The sequence below is a fragment of the Molossus molossus genome, unplaced genomic scaffold (assembly GCF_014108415.1).
Source record: "Molossus molossus isolate mMolMol1 unplaced genomic scaffold, mMolMol1.p scaffold_m16_p_3, whole genome shotgun sequence".
Taxonomy (NCBI): domain Eukaryota; kingdom Metazoa; phylum Chordata; class Mammalia; order Chiroptera; family Molossidae; genus Molossus; species Molossus molossus.
In genome coordinates, this window is record NW_023425366.1 from 508,001 (window position 1) to 524,851 (window position 16,851).

General features: G+C 57.1%; 1 protein-coding gene across 1 annotated transcript; it reads right to left on the minus strand.

The window, feature by feature from the left end:
* Nucleotides 1-323: 323 nt before the first annotated feature.
* On the minus strand, nt 324-4,645 carry LOC118641516 (basic proline-rich protein-like). The gene is made up of 4 exons (XM_036278786.1): nt 4,567-4,645; nt 1,083-1,167; nt 837-1,027; nt 324-718 (listed from the first exon to the last, which is right to left on the minus strand). Exons 1-4 carry the CDS (start codon nt 4,643-4,645, stop codon nt 324-326), a joined length of 750 nt encoding a protein of 249 aa, XP_036134679.1.
* Nucleotides 4,646-16,851: the final 12,206 nt, after the last annotated feature.

Sequence of the window (16,851 nt, forward strand, 5' to 3'; positions counted from 1 at the left end):
AGCCCCCACCCAGGAGCCCCCAGGGTCCACCCACAGAACAAACCTGTGCTCTTGACCTGAGGAATCTATAGGTCGGGGGGGGGGGGCCAACAGGTGCATTTCCTATGATGGCCCAGCGAGGAGGAGTCTACCTGGCCCCCGCGTCTCCCTCCAGAGGGGTCGGCGTCACTGTCCACCACCAGCACTTCTGGGTGCCTCTGTTTCTCTCCCGTGACCTTGCTGGAGGGAACCGCTGGGATTCGCTTTTGTTGTTAGGTCTTCGATAATGTCCGTGTCTGAAGACAAACGTCATTGCTTTGTCCACTGTCTTCACCTGTACTTGGTCACAGCTGCTCCGGTCGGCCCATCGGGGTCCTGACGATGGGGGTCCTTGGCGGTGGGGGTCCTTGGCGGTGGGGGTCCTTGGCGGTGGGGGTCCTTGGCGGTGGGGGTCCTGGCGGTGGGGGTCCTGGCGATGGGGGTCCTGGCGGTGGGGGTCCTGACGGTGGGGGTCCTGACGGTGGGGGTCCTGGCGATGGGGGTCCTGACGATGGGGGTCCTGGCGGTGGGGGTCCTTGGCGGTGGGGGTCCTTGGCGGTGGGGGTCCTGGCGATGGGGGTCCTGGCGGTGGGGTCCTGACGGTGGGGGTCCTTGGCGGTGGGGGTCCTGGCGGTGGGGTCCGTGGCGGCGGGGTCCTTGGCGGCGGGGTCCTTAGCATGGGGGTCCTTGGCATGGGGGTCTTGGCGGGGGGGGGGTCCTTGGCGGGGGGGGGGTCCTTGGCATGGGGGTCCTTGGCATGGGGGTCTTGGCGGGGGGGGGTCCTTGGCATGGGGGTCCTTGGCATGGGGGTCCTTGGCGCTGGGGGTCCTTGGCGATGGGGGTCCTGGCGATGGGGTCCTTGGCGGTGGGGTCCTTGGCATGGGGGTCCTTGGCGGTGGGGTCCTTGGCGGTGGGGTCCTTGGCATGGGGGTCCTTGGCGGTGGGGTCCTTGGCGGTGGGGTCCTTGGCATGGGGGTCCTTGGCATGGGGGTCCTTGGCGGTGGGGTCTCTGGCGGTGGGGATCCCTGGCGGTGGGGTCCTTGGCAACCAGCAGAGCCCCTCACAGATGGCTCTGCTGCAGGTCTACCTGGAGCCCCTGCTGGAGAGACAGAGTCCAGAGAACAGGTGGCGGAGGCCCCGAGCAGAGTCCTGGAGAGGAGACAGCGGAGTAGAGAGAACCTGAGGGCGCACAGGGCCCACCGTGTATCCCGCAGACGCCCGCTCAGCACCCCATCTGAGGGAGACGCTTCCAGAAGCATCAGAAGGAACAGGCAGGGATGCTGGAAAAATTGGATATTCATATGCAAGAAAATAAAAATAAAAACTTTGGTAAATACCTCTCACCATATAAGCAAAATTCTAAATTGGATCATAGACCTAATTTTAAAACCTAAAACGGTGCAACTTCTAGAAGAAAATGGGAGCGAAGCTTTGTGACCTTGGGTTAGAGAGGACCCCGAAAACAAAATCCATAAAAGAAAAATACGATTATTCTAACTCCTTCTAAATCACAAGATTATGATGCAAGATTAAAAACAGAGCCACACTGAAGACGATATTTGCAAATCAAGTGTCTGATCAGAGATTTTGCACCTACGAGGGCCCCCGTGGGGTCCACCCAGACCTTGGCACCGGGGCCCCCTGGGTGGCACCGTCTAACCTTCACAGCTTCCTCATCTGCAGAGGAAGAGGAAATTCGCAGTAACTGCACCGAGCAGAGAGGCGGCCTCTGGCTGGGCCTGTGCTTTCCCAGGACCCAAGGTCGTGGGACTTTTCGTGCCCCCAGGACTGTTGATTTGACGAGTGGCCCACCGATTCCCACAGCTTCCGACTTTCCAACTCCGAGCCTGGGGGACCCTGACATCTCGGGGCTCCCTGCTCCCCGCGTGCCCAGTTCGCCTGATACGCCCGTCTCCAGGGACCTGTTGGCTGAGCTCCACAGCACCTGTCATGAATGGGCCGCCGCCGAGGGGGCCCGCTGTCCCTGTGCTCAGTGGGTTGTCAGGGTACGAACACTGAGGAGCAGAGACAGACATCGGGTGTAACACAGTAGAGAAGGAAAGAATCTTAACGGGGAGGTGACGTGGTCCATGTCACCCCAGGGTCAGTCTAGGGGGAGCCACCTTGCTCTGGACAAGGTGCGATCCCTCATGCAACTGACAGAGAAACTCAGCCCGGCTGCATAACCCCCGGACGAGACCCGGGGCCGACTTTCCTCCTGGGAGACGGTGCCCACCTTCCCCCAGGCAGGCTCCACAGCCCCCTTTCTTGTACGTTGGACCTACTGCGTCCCTTCAAGGCAGACGTGGGAGCCTGGTCAGGGACAGAGAATCTGCAAATCTCTCGTTTACCTTGGAAAACTGGTTTTTCAGTTTCCGAACAGATCCAGCCGGCCCCGCTCTCCTTGGGACCATTCCACGGCCGTCTCGGAAGCATCGACGGGCCTGCGGCCCTGACGGGGAGCCTCACAGCCCATCACGCGGAGCGGACTGTCCTACAGTGCGCAGGCCGGCGGGACGCGAAGAGGCATCTCCGGCAGACTAAGGGGAGAGGCCACCCCAGGCCGCTGTCTGAGCTCAGGTCCACAGCTGTGTGCAGCTGACCGAGCACAGTGACGCGCAGAGACCACCGCGTACAACCGGCTGCCGCCCCCTCTCCTAGCCCCAACCACGCGCCCACACCGCCCCGTGCCAGGAGCCCGCAGACCACGAAGAACGGTGCCAGCTGTCCGGGACCTCGCCCTCTGTGGCCGGGAGTCCTGTGGGGGGGCCTTTCTCTGCGTAATCGGGCTCGTGTTATCCCCAGAGAGGCTGAAGGGGACAGGGAACCCGTCATGAGGAGAATCAGGGCGCATGTGCATGTCTGAGATTCCAGGAGCATGTCGGACGGCCTGCAGGTGGACAGGCGGGGCTTGCTCGGCCAATTCCCTCCCCCGAGAAATGTCCAGGACGCTGAAGACAGGGAAGGACGGCCAGGTCGTCCCCCCGAAAGTGAAATGCTCATGTTGCAATGTTGACGTCTTTAAAACCCTGCACAGTGACCAGTTCCTGGGTGTAAATGCACACAGAAGCCCCGTCCACCCCTGGACATCTGGTGTCCTTATGTGCGTCTCAGGACTGAAGTCAGCACCAGGTGCTCTGGCATTTCGAGGTGGCCGAGGCCAGGGGAACCCCCGCGGACAGGGCCCCGTTTCATGGCCGCTGCCCCTGAATGACTCACGGCTCAGAAGGCAATGCCAGCGATGAGGTCAACCGCGGCGCACGCCCAGCGGCGGCTGGAGAACCCGGCCGTGGGAGGCGATTCCCCAGAGATAAGAGGGATCTCCAGCCAAGACGGGGCGCCCAGGTAGAGAAAACACCCACACAGATGCGTGCACAGGACGGCAGGTCTCAGCAAGTGCGTGAATTGAAGAGCCTGAATCAAAATAAACACGAGTTTCTTTCTGCCGAGCATATAAATAGCCTGTGTTAAAATAGCAAACAGGCTACAAAGGACACTGGATGGGTCTATGGAGGAGCTTTGACTTGCTCCTGAAGGGCCTTCAAACACTCTTGTCCTGCCCTCCCAACAGGTGAGGGTCCGGTAACCAGCTCCAGGTGTTCATCAGGTTCTAGCGTCCCTCAGGGGTTTCGCCGCTAATTCTGCTGAGGGTCAAGTGCCCAAAGCCAGTTTGGGGCCAATTCCGTTCTATTGACCCTGGACGACTCCATACGTTACAAACAAGTGAGGCAGGACTTGCCGGACGGCTAGAGCAGGCGGGTGTCCCAGCTCATTTCTGAGACACACATCTAAGTGCTGGATTGCGGGTCTCAGAGAACCGAGACCGAACGGCTTTAGGCAGCGGCTTCAGAACCAGAGGGAAGATAACGCCTCCCGAGCCGCCGGACCGGGGTGCAGGCTGGCGAGCTCTTGGACCGCAACCTCGAAACAAGTCATGGCGATTGTCTCGGGCAGTTCCGCTCCCGAGCCCCGTCTCACCGGTTCGGGCCCTGCTAAGCGCCACGCGACCAGGTTAGGACGTGAGAAACCACTGGCCACGTGCTCCAGAGGGCAGCGGTCACGGAGGCAGACGTGGCGGTGGCTCGATTCCCAGCCACGTATCCGGTATTTCAAGTTTTCTGTTAAAAATAAATTGCTTTAAAAATAATACATTCCACCAAAGTAGACAATTTTATAGACTAAAATAAACATTGACCACACAGGCACACAGATGCACGCGAAACCTCTGGCTTCTACGAGGCGATTGTGTTGTCTTTTTCCAGTTTATGGTCATCACGGAGAATGACCCCTTAACCCAGTCTCCCTGGGTCTGGGGACTGCCGACTGACCTTCCTGACACGCTAGCACGGTTTAGCTCACTGACCAGTCTCGAGCCTTCTTTCTGCAGCGCGGATGCGGGAAGTTAAGGAGTATTTAGCATCTGCTGTGTACATGGCAACGCTACCGACTGCGCAACGCCTTTCACTAAAGAAAACACGTTCCCATCCGACCTGCTCGTCCCCGTCCCGCCCCCCACGAGGCCTTTCCAGCCGCGACCGTGAGCCTCACCTACAGGTGGCCCGTCACCAGCAGCAAGGGGGCTCCCGTGGCAACGCCGCTGCTCTGCGTGGCGGACATGCGTGTTCATCACGCGGATTAGAGGGCGGGCTACACAGAGCAGCGGGTTAGACAGGACGTCTCTTTATCGAACTTGGCTGTTCGTGTTCTGTGACCTTTACCCGTGACAGCGCCTTCCCCGACACGGTGCCTTGGACTTGCTGACGTCACCTCCCGAGCACGAGTGGCAACTCCTACTTTAAAAGAAATGTTGCTCCCTCTTTATCTTCTATTCCCCTAAATACTTACACTCAAATGATATCTTTTTTAGAAAAAAACAAACAGGACCACCGCGCACTAACAAGTGTTGCACAGCAAAGGGAACCGTCAACAAAACCAAGTGCAGCCTACTGAACGGGGGAAGATATCCACCAACGATACATCTGATAAAGGGTTAATACCCCAGATTTATAGAGAACTCTACAACTCAACACCAGGAAAACCCAATTAAAAATGAGCAGAGGGCCTGAACAGACACTTCTCCAAAGAGGACACACAGATGGCCAGACAAACATGAAAAGATATAAACATTATTACTCATCAGAGATGCAGATGAAAACCACAGTGAGGATCACCTCACACCTGTCAGAACGGCTGTCGTCAGTTAATCCACAAACAAGTGCCGGCGAGGATGCGGAGAACAGGGACCCTGGTGACCGCGGGTGGGATGCAGACTGGTGCAGCCACTGAGGGAAACACTGGAGCTTCCTCCAAAAATTACAAATAGAGCTGCCATCCAACCCAGCAATTCTACTTCTGGGAATATATCAGACGAAATTCAAAACACTGATTCAAAAAGATACATGCACCCCATGGTGTAGCCAAGATGTGGAAGCCCCCCAAGTGTCCACCAGTGGACGAGCAGATAAAAAAGCTTTGCGACAACATGGATGGACCTCGAGGGCGTGATGCTAAATAAAATGAGTCACTTACATGTGGATTCTAAACAGCAAAAAATGAACAAACAAAACAGACTCATGGGGTTAGGGTCAGAGGGGGGAGGGGGACTGGGTGATGAAGGTGAAGGGTTAGGGTTAGGGTCAGAGGGGAGGGAAGGGGACTAGGTGATGAAGGTGAAGGGTTAGGGTTAGGGTCAGAGGGGAGGGAAGGGGACTAGGTGATGAAGGTGAAGGGTTAGGGTTAGGGTCAGAGGGGGGAGGGGACTGGGTGATGAAGGTGAAGGGTTAGGGTTAGGGTCAGAGGGGGGGAGGGGACTGGGTGATGAAGGTGAAGGGTTAGGGTTAGGGTCAGAGGGGGGAGGGGACTGGGTGATGAAGGTGAAGGGTTAGGGTTAGGGTCAGAGGGGGGAGGGGACTGGGTGATGAAGGTGAAGGGTTAGGGTTAGGGTCAGAGGGGGGAGGGGACTGGGTGATGAAGGTGAAGGGTTAGGGTTAGGGTCAGAGGGAGGGGGAGGGGGACTGGGTGAAGAAGGTGAAGGGTTAGGGTTTGGGTCAGAGGGAGGGGGAGGGGGACTGGGTGATGAAGGTGAAGGGTTAGGGTTAGGGTCAGAGGGGGGAGGGGACTGGGTGAAGAAGGTGAAGGGTTAGGGTTAGGGTCAGAGGGAGGGGGAGGGGGACTGGGTGATGAAGGTGAAGGGTTAGGGTTAGGGTCAGAGGGGGGAGGGGACTGGGTGAAGAAGGTGAAGGGTTAGGGTTAGGGTCAGAGGGGAGGGAAGGGGACTAGGTGATGAAGGTGAAGGGTTAGGGTTAGGGTCAGAGGGGAGGGAAGGGGACTAGGTGATGAAGGTGAAGGGTTAGGGTCAGAGGGGGGAGGGGACTGGGTGAAGAAGGTGAAGGGTTAGGGTTAGGGTCAGAGGGGGGAGGGGACTGGGTGAAGAAGGTGAAGGGTTAGGGTTAGGGTCAGAGGGGGGAGGGGACTGGGTGAAGAAGGTGAAGGGTTAGGGTTAGGGTCAGAGGGGGGAGGGGACTGGGTGAAGAAGGTGAAGGGTTAGGGTTAGGGTCAGAGGGGGGAGGGGGACTGGGTGAAGAAGGTGAAGACTGAGAAGCACAGACTGGTGGCTACCGAAGGGTCGCGGGGTGTCAAGGGCAGCACAGGGAACAGCGTCAGCAACCCCGTGATCACTCACGGCTCCGGGCGGGGGCTGGAAACACCAGTGGGGACACCTGGGACACTGTGTCAGTCCCTGACCGACCACCGTGCTGAGCACCGGAAACTAATATCAAACTTTAAGAGACGGCTGTTCGGAAGGTGCAGGGTATCTTGTTCTCCAGCTGTGACCTGTGATATTGGCAACGTGATCGGGTTCATCTTGGACCTGGGGTTACCGAGTGAGGAGAATAATCAAGAACCGTGTGTCTCTGTCTGAAGGGTAGGACACGGGGTCTCGGGTAGGTGTGAGCCCTGGAGCACAGCCTCAGTAGTTCCAAAGCTTTCTCGTCCCCACAGCGGCCGCACACGGACATTCCCGTCTCCGTGTCCGAAGGAAACAGGGTCACTCACGTGCTCTCAAACCTCCCGCCGCTCACCAGCCAGTGGTTTGTGCCCCCAGGGGGACGACAGCCCATCGGTCGAGTTCACCTCATGACACGCGTGGAGGACAGAGGCCTGGGTTCACGGCGTGACCGCGGGACCATGCGCAGGTTTTCAGAAAATCGCTGAAGTGCCCTACGGCCAGGGAGCGAGACGCTGACCAGGTTTCATTGTGGACAAAGCTCCTGAGGGTGACGGGGCTTCGAGACAGACATGCAGAGTGTTCTGCTAAGTCCTTCCTAGTTTTAAGAAGGAGCTATATCGCCCGGCCGGTGTGGCTCAGTGGTTGAGCGTCGACCCTGCACCAAGAGGTCACCGGTTCAATTCCCAGTCAGGGCACATGCCCAGGTTGTGGGCCCGATCCCCAGTGGGGGTCATGCAGGAGGCGGCCAATCCATGTTCTCGTTTATCAATGTTTCTATCTCTCCCTCTCCCTTCATCTCTCTCTAAAGTCAATGAAGAGAAAAAATTTTTTTTAAAAAAGAGCCCTGGCCAGTGTGGCTCAGCAGTTAGAGCATCGGCCCGTGGACCAGAGAGTCCTGGGTTCAGTTCCCGCTAAGGGCATGAACCTCAATTGCAGTTTGTCCCCGGCCCCAGTTGGGGTCATGTGGGTGGCAGTCACTGTGTCTCTCTCACATCGATGTTTCTCTCTCTTCTCCCCTCTCCCTCCTGCTCTATCTGAAGATAAATGCAGAAATGTCCTCAGGTGAGGGTAAGATCTCCACATAACGAGAACCAGGAGCCTGCTACTTGGGTTTCGGGAAAGTGTGTGAATGATTTCGAGGTGCCTGTCAGCTGGACAGTGTTCGAGGACCTCAGTCCACCTCACGCCCTTTTCCCGTCCTTGCTGACTTGTTTCTCTTGATGGTCAGCTCCTCTTATTTTCCCTTTCAACTCAGTTCAGTCCGGTTCACAATCATTTATTATGTGTACAACACGCTACAAGGACTTCAAATATTCACAGAGCACAGCCCTGCACTGGACTTGGGGTCTCCTTAGCGGGGGTCCCGTGGGGACCGTGGACATGGGTGGGCAGGAGGCTTGCGGGAGCTGTGGAGAGACTGAGACGGTGGAGTCCGACGAGGTCCTCGGGGGCGGGCAGACCGAGGAGGGGACCCCTGCGTCTCCTGCCTTAAAGGGTCACAGCTCACAAACCATCCTCTCCAACGGTGGCTCAGCCCACGCTCGCCTGTCACCTTGACAAATTCATCTTCAACTGAAAAAATTAAAACTATAAAATCACGTTTTTTATAACTGAAAGTTCGCCAAAGTTTAAGAAACAGTAGAATTTACTTATTATTATACATGTCTGAGTATTCCATTGATGATGTGATGTCTGTATATGTAACACAGTAAAAACAGGTGCAACTTATAAACTGGTATATGTCCCTTCAATACATTTATTTTTCTTACCCTCTTTTGAACATATTTTCATCAAAATTGCATATAAAAGCAAATATAAATAAGCGAAGGTATTTTTTATATATAGTTTCAAAAATAAGTTATTTTTCTATTAAAATGTTCAAAATTATAAAACGTATAATTCATGAATATCAATTTTTTAAAATATGTTTTTATTGATATTTTAGAGAGAGGAAAGGAGAGAGAGAAACATCCATCAGCTGCGTCCTGCACGCCCCCTACTGGAGATCGAGCCCACAACCTGCATGTGTCCTGACTGGGAATTGAACCGGGACCTCTCAGTCCATGGGATGGCGCTCAAATCACTGAGCCACCCCGGCCAGGCTCACATTTTTAAATTATGATTATTTTAATAAAGCTAAAGATTATTCTTTAATTTTGAAGCAACGTTAATTTATTCTTATAAAGTATTTGTATGAACAGAAGAGTATTTGAGAGTCTAGTGATCAACCTCCTCTTAGTTGCTAATGCAGAGAATTGGCTTCCTGCCCTGGCCAGTTTGGTTCAGCGGTTAGAGCGTCGGCCTGCGGTCCTGAGAGACCCGGGTTCGGTTCCCGCTAAGGGCACGTACCTCGGTTGCAGTTTGTCCCCGGCCCTGGTCGGTTGTGCGGGTGGCAGCCACTCGATGTGTCCCTTTCACGTCGATGTTTCTCTCTCTCTCTGTTTCTCTCTCTCCCTCCCACTCTACCTGAACAAAAAATGGAAAAATGTCCTCGGGTGAGGATAAAAAAAAAAAAAAGAATTGGCTTCCCGCCGCATCGCTGGACCCCCAGGTGCTCTCGCGCACAAGCCTGTGAGCTGTGACACGAAGGGCCTCCATCCTCCGGTGCAGAAGTGATGGAGAATGTGCGGACCCGAGGCCTCCTGAGCCACGCGCCGTGCGTGACAAGGACAAGAACGACTGTCACTCAGCACCACCAGGAAAGACAGCCGGCCTGTGGGGTTCACTGCGCTCGCGGGTCCGAGAGAAAGATCACGACAGGTTCAAACAATGTGCACTTTTCATGCCTGAGAGCTTCCCGGCTGCACTCGCACCGCACCCCAGGGGAGCGCCCCACCTGACATCCTGTGGCACCACCACTTTTCCCGGCCGGGGAGTCGCCTTCTTCAGGGAGACAGAGGCTGCCGAGGGTCCTGGGCCTCGGGGCACCTGTGCAGGTGCGTCCAGACCACAGTGAGGGGGAGGCTGGCAGTTTCCAAATGATTCTTCACGTGGATTGATGACCCGGAACGTCCTCACAACGTCAGGCTCGGGGCAGAAGGAACCTCAGCCACATCCGAGGCGTCACAACCGCGCCTCCCAGTGTCTCCGGCGGCAGTGCGAGTCCTGCTGTTGCGACAGAGGCTGATGACCGGCTATCCCGCGCGGTGAGCTCTGGGTCAGGAGGGACGCACGCTGTGATGCTGGAGGCCTGCGGTGGGAGGGCCAGTGATTCTGAAGACATAGGGTTGTGAGAGCAGGGGTCACGCTTTCTGAGCACCGTGACCCGAGGTGTTGGTCGGCTCTCTCTGCAGAAGCCTGTGGAGCCGCTGGGCATCCTGGGCTGGATCAAAGGAAAGCAACATGCAACGGCCCAAATGCCAGAAATGATGCCCTAACTCTTCTAAGTACAACACAGATATCCCCCCAAATAAATGCAAAGGATGCCCAAACGACAACATAGGTTTAAAGGTCGTTCTGGGCATGGGGTTCAAGCAAGGGGCATGCAGACAGTCAGGCGGAGGGCGTCAGGCGGAGGGTCTCAGGTGGAGGGCGTCAGGCGGAGGGTCAGGCGGAGGGACTCAGGTGGAGGGCATCAGGCAGAGGGTCAGGCGGAGGGACTCAGGTGGAGGGTCTCAGGTGGAGGGCGTCAGGCAGAGGGTCAGGCAGAGGGTCAGGCGGAGGGTCTCAGGCGGAGGGACTCAGGTGGAGGGCATCAGGCGGAGGGTCTCAGGTGGAGGGTCTCAGGTGGAGGGCGTCAGGCGGAGGGTCAGGCAGAGGGTCAGGCGGAGGGTCTCAGGCGGAGGGTCTCAGGTGGAGGGCGTCAGGCAGAGGGTCAGGCGGAGGGACTCAGGTGGAGGGTCTCAGGTGGAGGGCGTCAGGCAGAGGGTCAGGCAGAGGGTCAGGCAGAGGGTCAGGCAGAGGGTCAGGCGGAGGGTCTCAGGCGGAGGGACTCAGGTGGAGGGCATCAGGCGGAGGGTCTCAGGTGGAGGGTCTCAGGTGGAGGGCGTCAGGCAGAGGGTCAGGCAGAGGGTCAGGCAGAGGGTCAGGCAGAGGGTCAGGCGGAGGGTCTCAGGCGGAGGGTCTCAGGTGGAGGGCGTCAGGCAGAGGGTCAGGCAGAGGGTCAGGCGGAGGGTCTCAGGCGGAGGGACTCAGGTGGAGGGCATCAGGCGGAGGGTCTCAGGCGGAGGGACTCAGGTGGAGGGCGTCAGGCAGAGGGTCTCAGGTGGAGGGTCTCAGGTGGAGGGTCTCAGGTGGAGGGCGTCAGGTGGAGGGTCTCAGGTGGAGGGACTCAGGCGGAGGGCATTAGGCGGGGGTCTCAAGTGGAGGGACTCAGGTGGAGGGCGTCAGGCAGAGGGTCAGGCAGAGGGTCAGGCAGAGGGTCAGGCGGAGGGTCAGGCGGAGGGTCTCAGGCAGAGGGCATCAGGCAAAGAGTCAGGTGGAAGGTGTCAGGCAGAGGGTCAGGCAGAGGGTCAGGTGGAGGGTCTCAGGCGGAGGGACTCAGGTGGAGGGCGTCAGGCAGAGGGTCAGGCGGGGGGCGTCGGGAAAACACGCAGCGGAGATGACAGTGTTTCCAGTGGGGACAACCTGGGTCGTGACCACTAACATGTTAGCAGCAGGCGGGGGCAGCACAGGGCGCAGGTCAGTGAGGAGGAGCTGAAAGGGACCCTAGACCCCGTCTGCGCCGACCGAACAGCAGGGAGACCGCACACCGTGAGCGGCCCCCAGGCTGGGCCAAGGAATTGCTCCATGAACTCCCCAGGACCCCGAGGACGGTGGGAATCCCAGCTTGCCAGAGAGAGGGCCGTCTCCTCACCCCACCTGCCCGGGACCACTCCGCTCCCTCCAAGGACGATTCGCGCACCTGCAAGCCCAGCCCCGGGTCGACACCAGGCGCCTCGGGATGTAGGAAGGAAAACACCCACCCAAGTCACCTCGAGAAAAGCCACCAGAGAAATTCCACAGCCCAGATAAAGATGCTCAGTAAAGGTTCCATCGTAAATTAATGACAAATCAAACTATAAAAAAAAAACTGAGCACAAAGACGCGTGTCTAAGGATAAGATGTTGATGCTAAAGAAGACGAAGTGAACTAAAGGGCTCAGAAAGAGATCATTATACAAAATGTAAACAGAATGTACAAATGAAGACAAGAAAGGGAAGAAACACTGGAAAGAATGGATGTTATTAAAATACAATGGAAGTAGATCATGATGTGAAAAACAAATAAAAAGTGAGTCCTGATAGTTTAAATTTTAAAGAAAATGACAAGGAGAATAGATAAAGGGAGATATATATATATATTTGAAATACCCCCCCAAAATCTGGAAATAATTAGAATAATTAATTGGCACAAATTTATTTTCAAAATCAAGAAAATATTTCTAAGGTTGAAGAAGACTTGATGTTAAATACGGGCGTTGCCTCAGGCCCCGAGGATACTGACCCCGGTGAGTCAACCTAAGTTGGGTCCCGATTCAAATGTAAAGGACACTCTCCTTCACGCAGTCACACACACACACAAAAAATTACATGATTTTTAACAAGTGAAGAGTTGCCTCCTCTCCGCAATAAGAGTGGTCCACCTTAGGATTGCAGTGACGTAACTTCCCCTCGAACTGGCTAAGGTGCTGCTGGTGACTGTGTGGGCCCTCGGGTGCAGGGACCAGGGCCGAGGCGTGAGCCCGTGTGACTCTGCTCCGGGAAGTCCACCTGGACCCCACGGCACCAGGCACACAGTCCTCTCAGAAACGTACCCCATACAGAGGACCCCGCAAATTTGAAAGGACATCATGCGTGTTATTTTCGCAGTGTCATTTCTAACAGAAAACAATACAAACGGCACATAATATACACACCGTTTTCAAAATGAATCGGGAAACTCTTCATGTGCTGATAGGGAATGACCTTCGACATACTGTGAAAACAATTAAGGTGTGGAAGACGTATTTTTTGTTGTTGTTATTAATCCTCACCCGAGGCTATTTTTCCATCGGGTTTCAGAGAGAGTGGAAGGGAGGGAGGGGGAGAGAGAGAGAAACATCATGGGAGAGAGACACATGGATTGGTTGCCCCCCAACCCTGACCGGGCCAGGGATCGAACCTGCAACCCTCCGGTTCGAGGGCCGACGCCCTAACCGCTGAGCCAAACCAGCCAGGGAGTAAGGGTCATCCGTGAAGCTAAGGAAAGGCGGTATGTGACTGTGGACGACCGGTAACATGAGCCCCTCTGCAGAGAGGACCAGGGACAGGGCTGAAGAACAGACGGAGCAATTCGGAGAACACGTCGAAACGGCTCCGTGCTCCTCGGGTCCAGTAAGCAGTCGTTCACCAGAGAAAATACGACGACAGGGGAAGCTTATGGACCAGCGCCGCCCAGTAGAAACTTCTGCCGCGACTGAAATGTTCTCTAACTCAGCACTGGCCACACGCGTAGCCACATACCACACGTAGCCATAGCTAGGAAGCACTGGAGATGTGGCCATGTGACCGAGAAACCACATCTGTATTTTAATTCATTTACATTTAAATGACTACACGTGGCTGGTGGCTGTTGTGTTGGGGAGCAAAGCTTCACCCCAAAACGTAAACGGAGCTCTGAGCGGGCCAGTGCCGAGCTCTGAGGTCAAAGGATGTCACTGGCACTTAATTACCTTTTCTCCGTGCCGGCGCCTCTGCCCACAGAGCTCGTGTCCAGCCGCGTGGCTTTCTGTTTCTCAAACCCTCTGACCCACAGCTCCAGCCTCGGCGGGGCCACGTGAGGTCTTTGTGGACAGTGGGATGAAGGATCAGACCCCGAGGAGGTGGCTCGGCCAGTGTGAGCCGCAGGGCACGTAGACCCTTTCCCTGGGCAGCCACAGACCCGGGCCACGGCACACAGCTCGGTCAGTGGAGTGTGGGATGGGCTCACCGACAACCGATGCCTTTGCGAGATTATAAACACCTGCCCAGGGCTTTGCCTGAGAGCCGAGGGGGCAGACCACTGAGCACAGCAGACCTACAAGGTGCCGTGACCGCCCCTAGAGCTGCAGCTGCTGCCCACCCAGGATCTGGGCCCCCCTGGTCCCCGCACACCCGTGCTGCTGGCTGGAAGCACAGGCTGCAGGTCTGACGGCCGGGGGAGGTGCCGCTCTGAGCCTGTGTCCAGCCTGCAGTGGGCGGGTGCCCAGGAAATGTGGGTGCAAACCCCGATGACAGTACACGCACACAGGCCCGGGAACAACTAGGAAGCTTGTGTGTGGACAAGGAAGTGAATTTGGGGAGCAGGGTGGAACCATGACATGCATTAGGTCACGTCTGACCCCTGCTCCCATCGGGGGCACCAAAGACCCCCCCACCTGTGTGTCCTGCTCCATCAGTCCCATTTTAAAGGTGAGGGAGTGGAGGCTGCAATGTTTCAGCGGACGCCCTGTACGGTCTCTTGCCGAGGAGGGGAGAGAAACGGAGCCGCAAAGCCGGCGAGAAAGTTTTTCTGCATCGCTCCCGGGCGAGGGTCGCTGGTCCGGGGTTCGGGCCCGGGAAGTCGCACTGCTGTGTCCGCCCAGGGGGGTGGTAGGGGAGGTTGAGGAACGAGGAGGGGCGGTACTTGATTGGGGGTTTGATTTCTCCTCGGCGTCTCTTTCCCCGAAGGCTGACTCCCGGGAGCCTGCCCACCTGACGGCCCCAAATCCCCCACGTGGAGACGGAGGGCAGTTCGGGTCACTCTCAGCAGAGTTTTTTGTGGGTTTACTTCTTGTTTTTCACCAAACTGCAGCTGCCTAAATATAACACACCAGTAACGAGATAGTCATCTGTCGCAACGAATAAACTGACCCCCACGAAGTGTGACCTAGGAAGAAAGATTGTGTACGACTTAATCAGTCAGCAAACTCACCTCATTAGAATTTATTCTGGGCGCAAACCTCCCCCTCACAGGCCTCCTGCACGAGTGTGAGGGGCCCTTGCCCACGCCGCCCCATTACCCAGTGGTGCTGACTCACCCAGACTGAGTCACCCCCTCGCCCGGGACCTTCCGGCGACCTGGTCCCGCAGGAGGAATAACTGGGCCCTGGGGGAAGGGCTACTTCTCCTCAGGAGACGGGTGGGTCCTGGGTCCTGGACTCTTGCAAGGAAGAAACGATACATTTTTCTGTTACTTTGTTGCCCAAATGCAGGGACAAAGCCACAAACGCCCACACCTTCTGTAGAGAATTTCTTATTTTGGTCTCTTGATTCAAATGAACTCAGAAGGGGGTCTGATGAACTTCAGGACCCGAACTAAATGTAACGGATTAGAAATTAGGCAACAGGCGTTTATAAATAAAACAAGACTGGGTCGGGCTGCTCCGCCTCCCTCCCGTCTCCCACCTGGAGTGTGACCAGCCAAGCTTTGGCCTAAAAATAGGGCCGACTGGCTGAGTCACCGACACCGCCAGCCCACACCTCCTAGGAAGACACATCGACAACAACACTCAGTCTCCCTGAGCCCACTCTCCTGTCCTGGAGCCAGACCCCAATGCCATGGCGCCCCGAAAACTGCTCCGGCACAAGCCCACGGCTGGGACTTCTCGCCGGGCTGGGGAGGGGCCTGTCCCTCTGGCCAAGCAGACGAGGTGACGGCCTGTGCTCCATCGGCCACCAGGTCCCTTCTCGTGATTCACTTCGAGGAGACGTCATTCTTAAACTGCTCACTCGGACAGACACACGGAGTCTGGAAGGGACGCAGACCCAGGTCCCTCCTTGGGACCTGGAAGCAAGGAACCGGCCGCCGGGCAGTCCCACGTGTGGCCAGCAAGGGTTTCTGACCCTGGAGTCCCCTGGCCTTTACCTGCAACCTCTCGCCAGCACCGACGGCGGAGTCCAGCGGTGACGTGCACGGCTTCCGGTCCTGCGCTGGCTCTGCCCTTACCTCCAGCGCACTCGGGGCTGGGCCAGCCTGGGGCTGGGCGAGGGCACCACGGGGTGGCCGGGGCACAGTCTGCGCCTTCTTGGGTGGGCTCGGCGGGGACCCTGCAACAGGAGGCAAGTGCGAGAGACGCCGCTGCAGAGGCACGGGGGAGACACCGCGGCAGAGACTCGGGGGAGACACCGCGGCAGAGACTCGGGGGAGAGACACAGCTGCAGAGACTTGGGGGAGAGACACCGCGGCAGAGACTCGGGGGAGAGACACCGCGGCAGAGACTCGGGGGAGAGACACAGCGGCAGAGACTCGGGGGAGAGACACCGTGGCAGAGACTCGGGTAGACACACCACGGCAGAGACTCGGGGAGAGACACAGCGGCAGAGACACCACGGCAGAGACTCGGGGAAGAGACGCCGCGGCAGAGACTCGGGGGAGAGACATCGCGGCAGAGACTCGGGGGAGAGGCGAGAGCAGAGACACCCAAGTAGGCCCTGCCGGTGTGGCTCAGTGGACGGAGCATCATCCTATGGACCGAGAGGTCCTGGTTCGATTCCTGGTCCGGGCACAGGCCTGGGTTGGGGGCCTGATTCCCAGTTGGGGGGCACGCAGGAGGGAGCCAGTCGATGTTCTCTCTCATCGATGTTTCTCTCTCTCTCCCTCTCCCTTCCTCTCTCTCTAAACAATAAAGAAAAAGATGTTTTTAAAATAATAAAATAAAAAATCAATGAAGACATATTTTGAGGAACAACCCTAACTAGAGCAGCAAGAAGGCTTCTGGAGGAGGCCGCACCGAGCTCCGGCCTGAATGAAGAGCGGACTTGGAAATGAGGGTGCGGCACATAGAAAAGTGTCCCAAGCGGATCCCAAGCCCAGAAGTAAGTGAAATAAATCCGTGGATGAGCCCGAGCCGCTCGGTCTGCGGGAGCCCCAGGGCCGGACACCGCGGGCCCCGGGGCTGGAGACGCGAGGGTCGGACCACCGAGAGCAGTTACCAGGAGCTGCATGAAGGACTCTGGACCCAATAACGATGCAGCACCTGAGGAGGAGGACTGAGCCCGCTGCCTGCGGGGAGCGATGGAAGAAGGCCTGACGCGAGGGCTGGGTCGCCGCCCAGGCAGCAGCGAGGCGCCTGAGCTGAAGACACAGAGCTTTCAGACGTGCGTGCGCAGTCACGTGGACAGATCTGTGGGTGTCCCCAGGCCAAACAAGCATGTATCCGAGGGCCCACCTGCCTCTGCACCCCT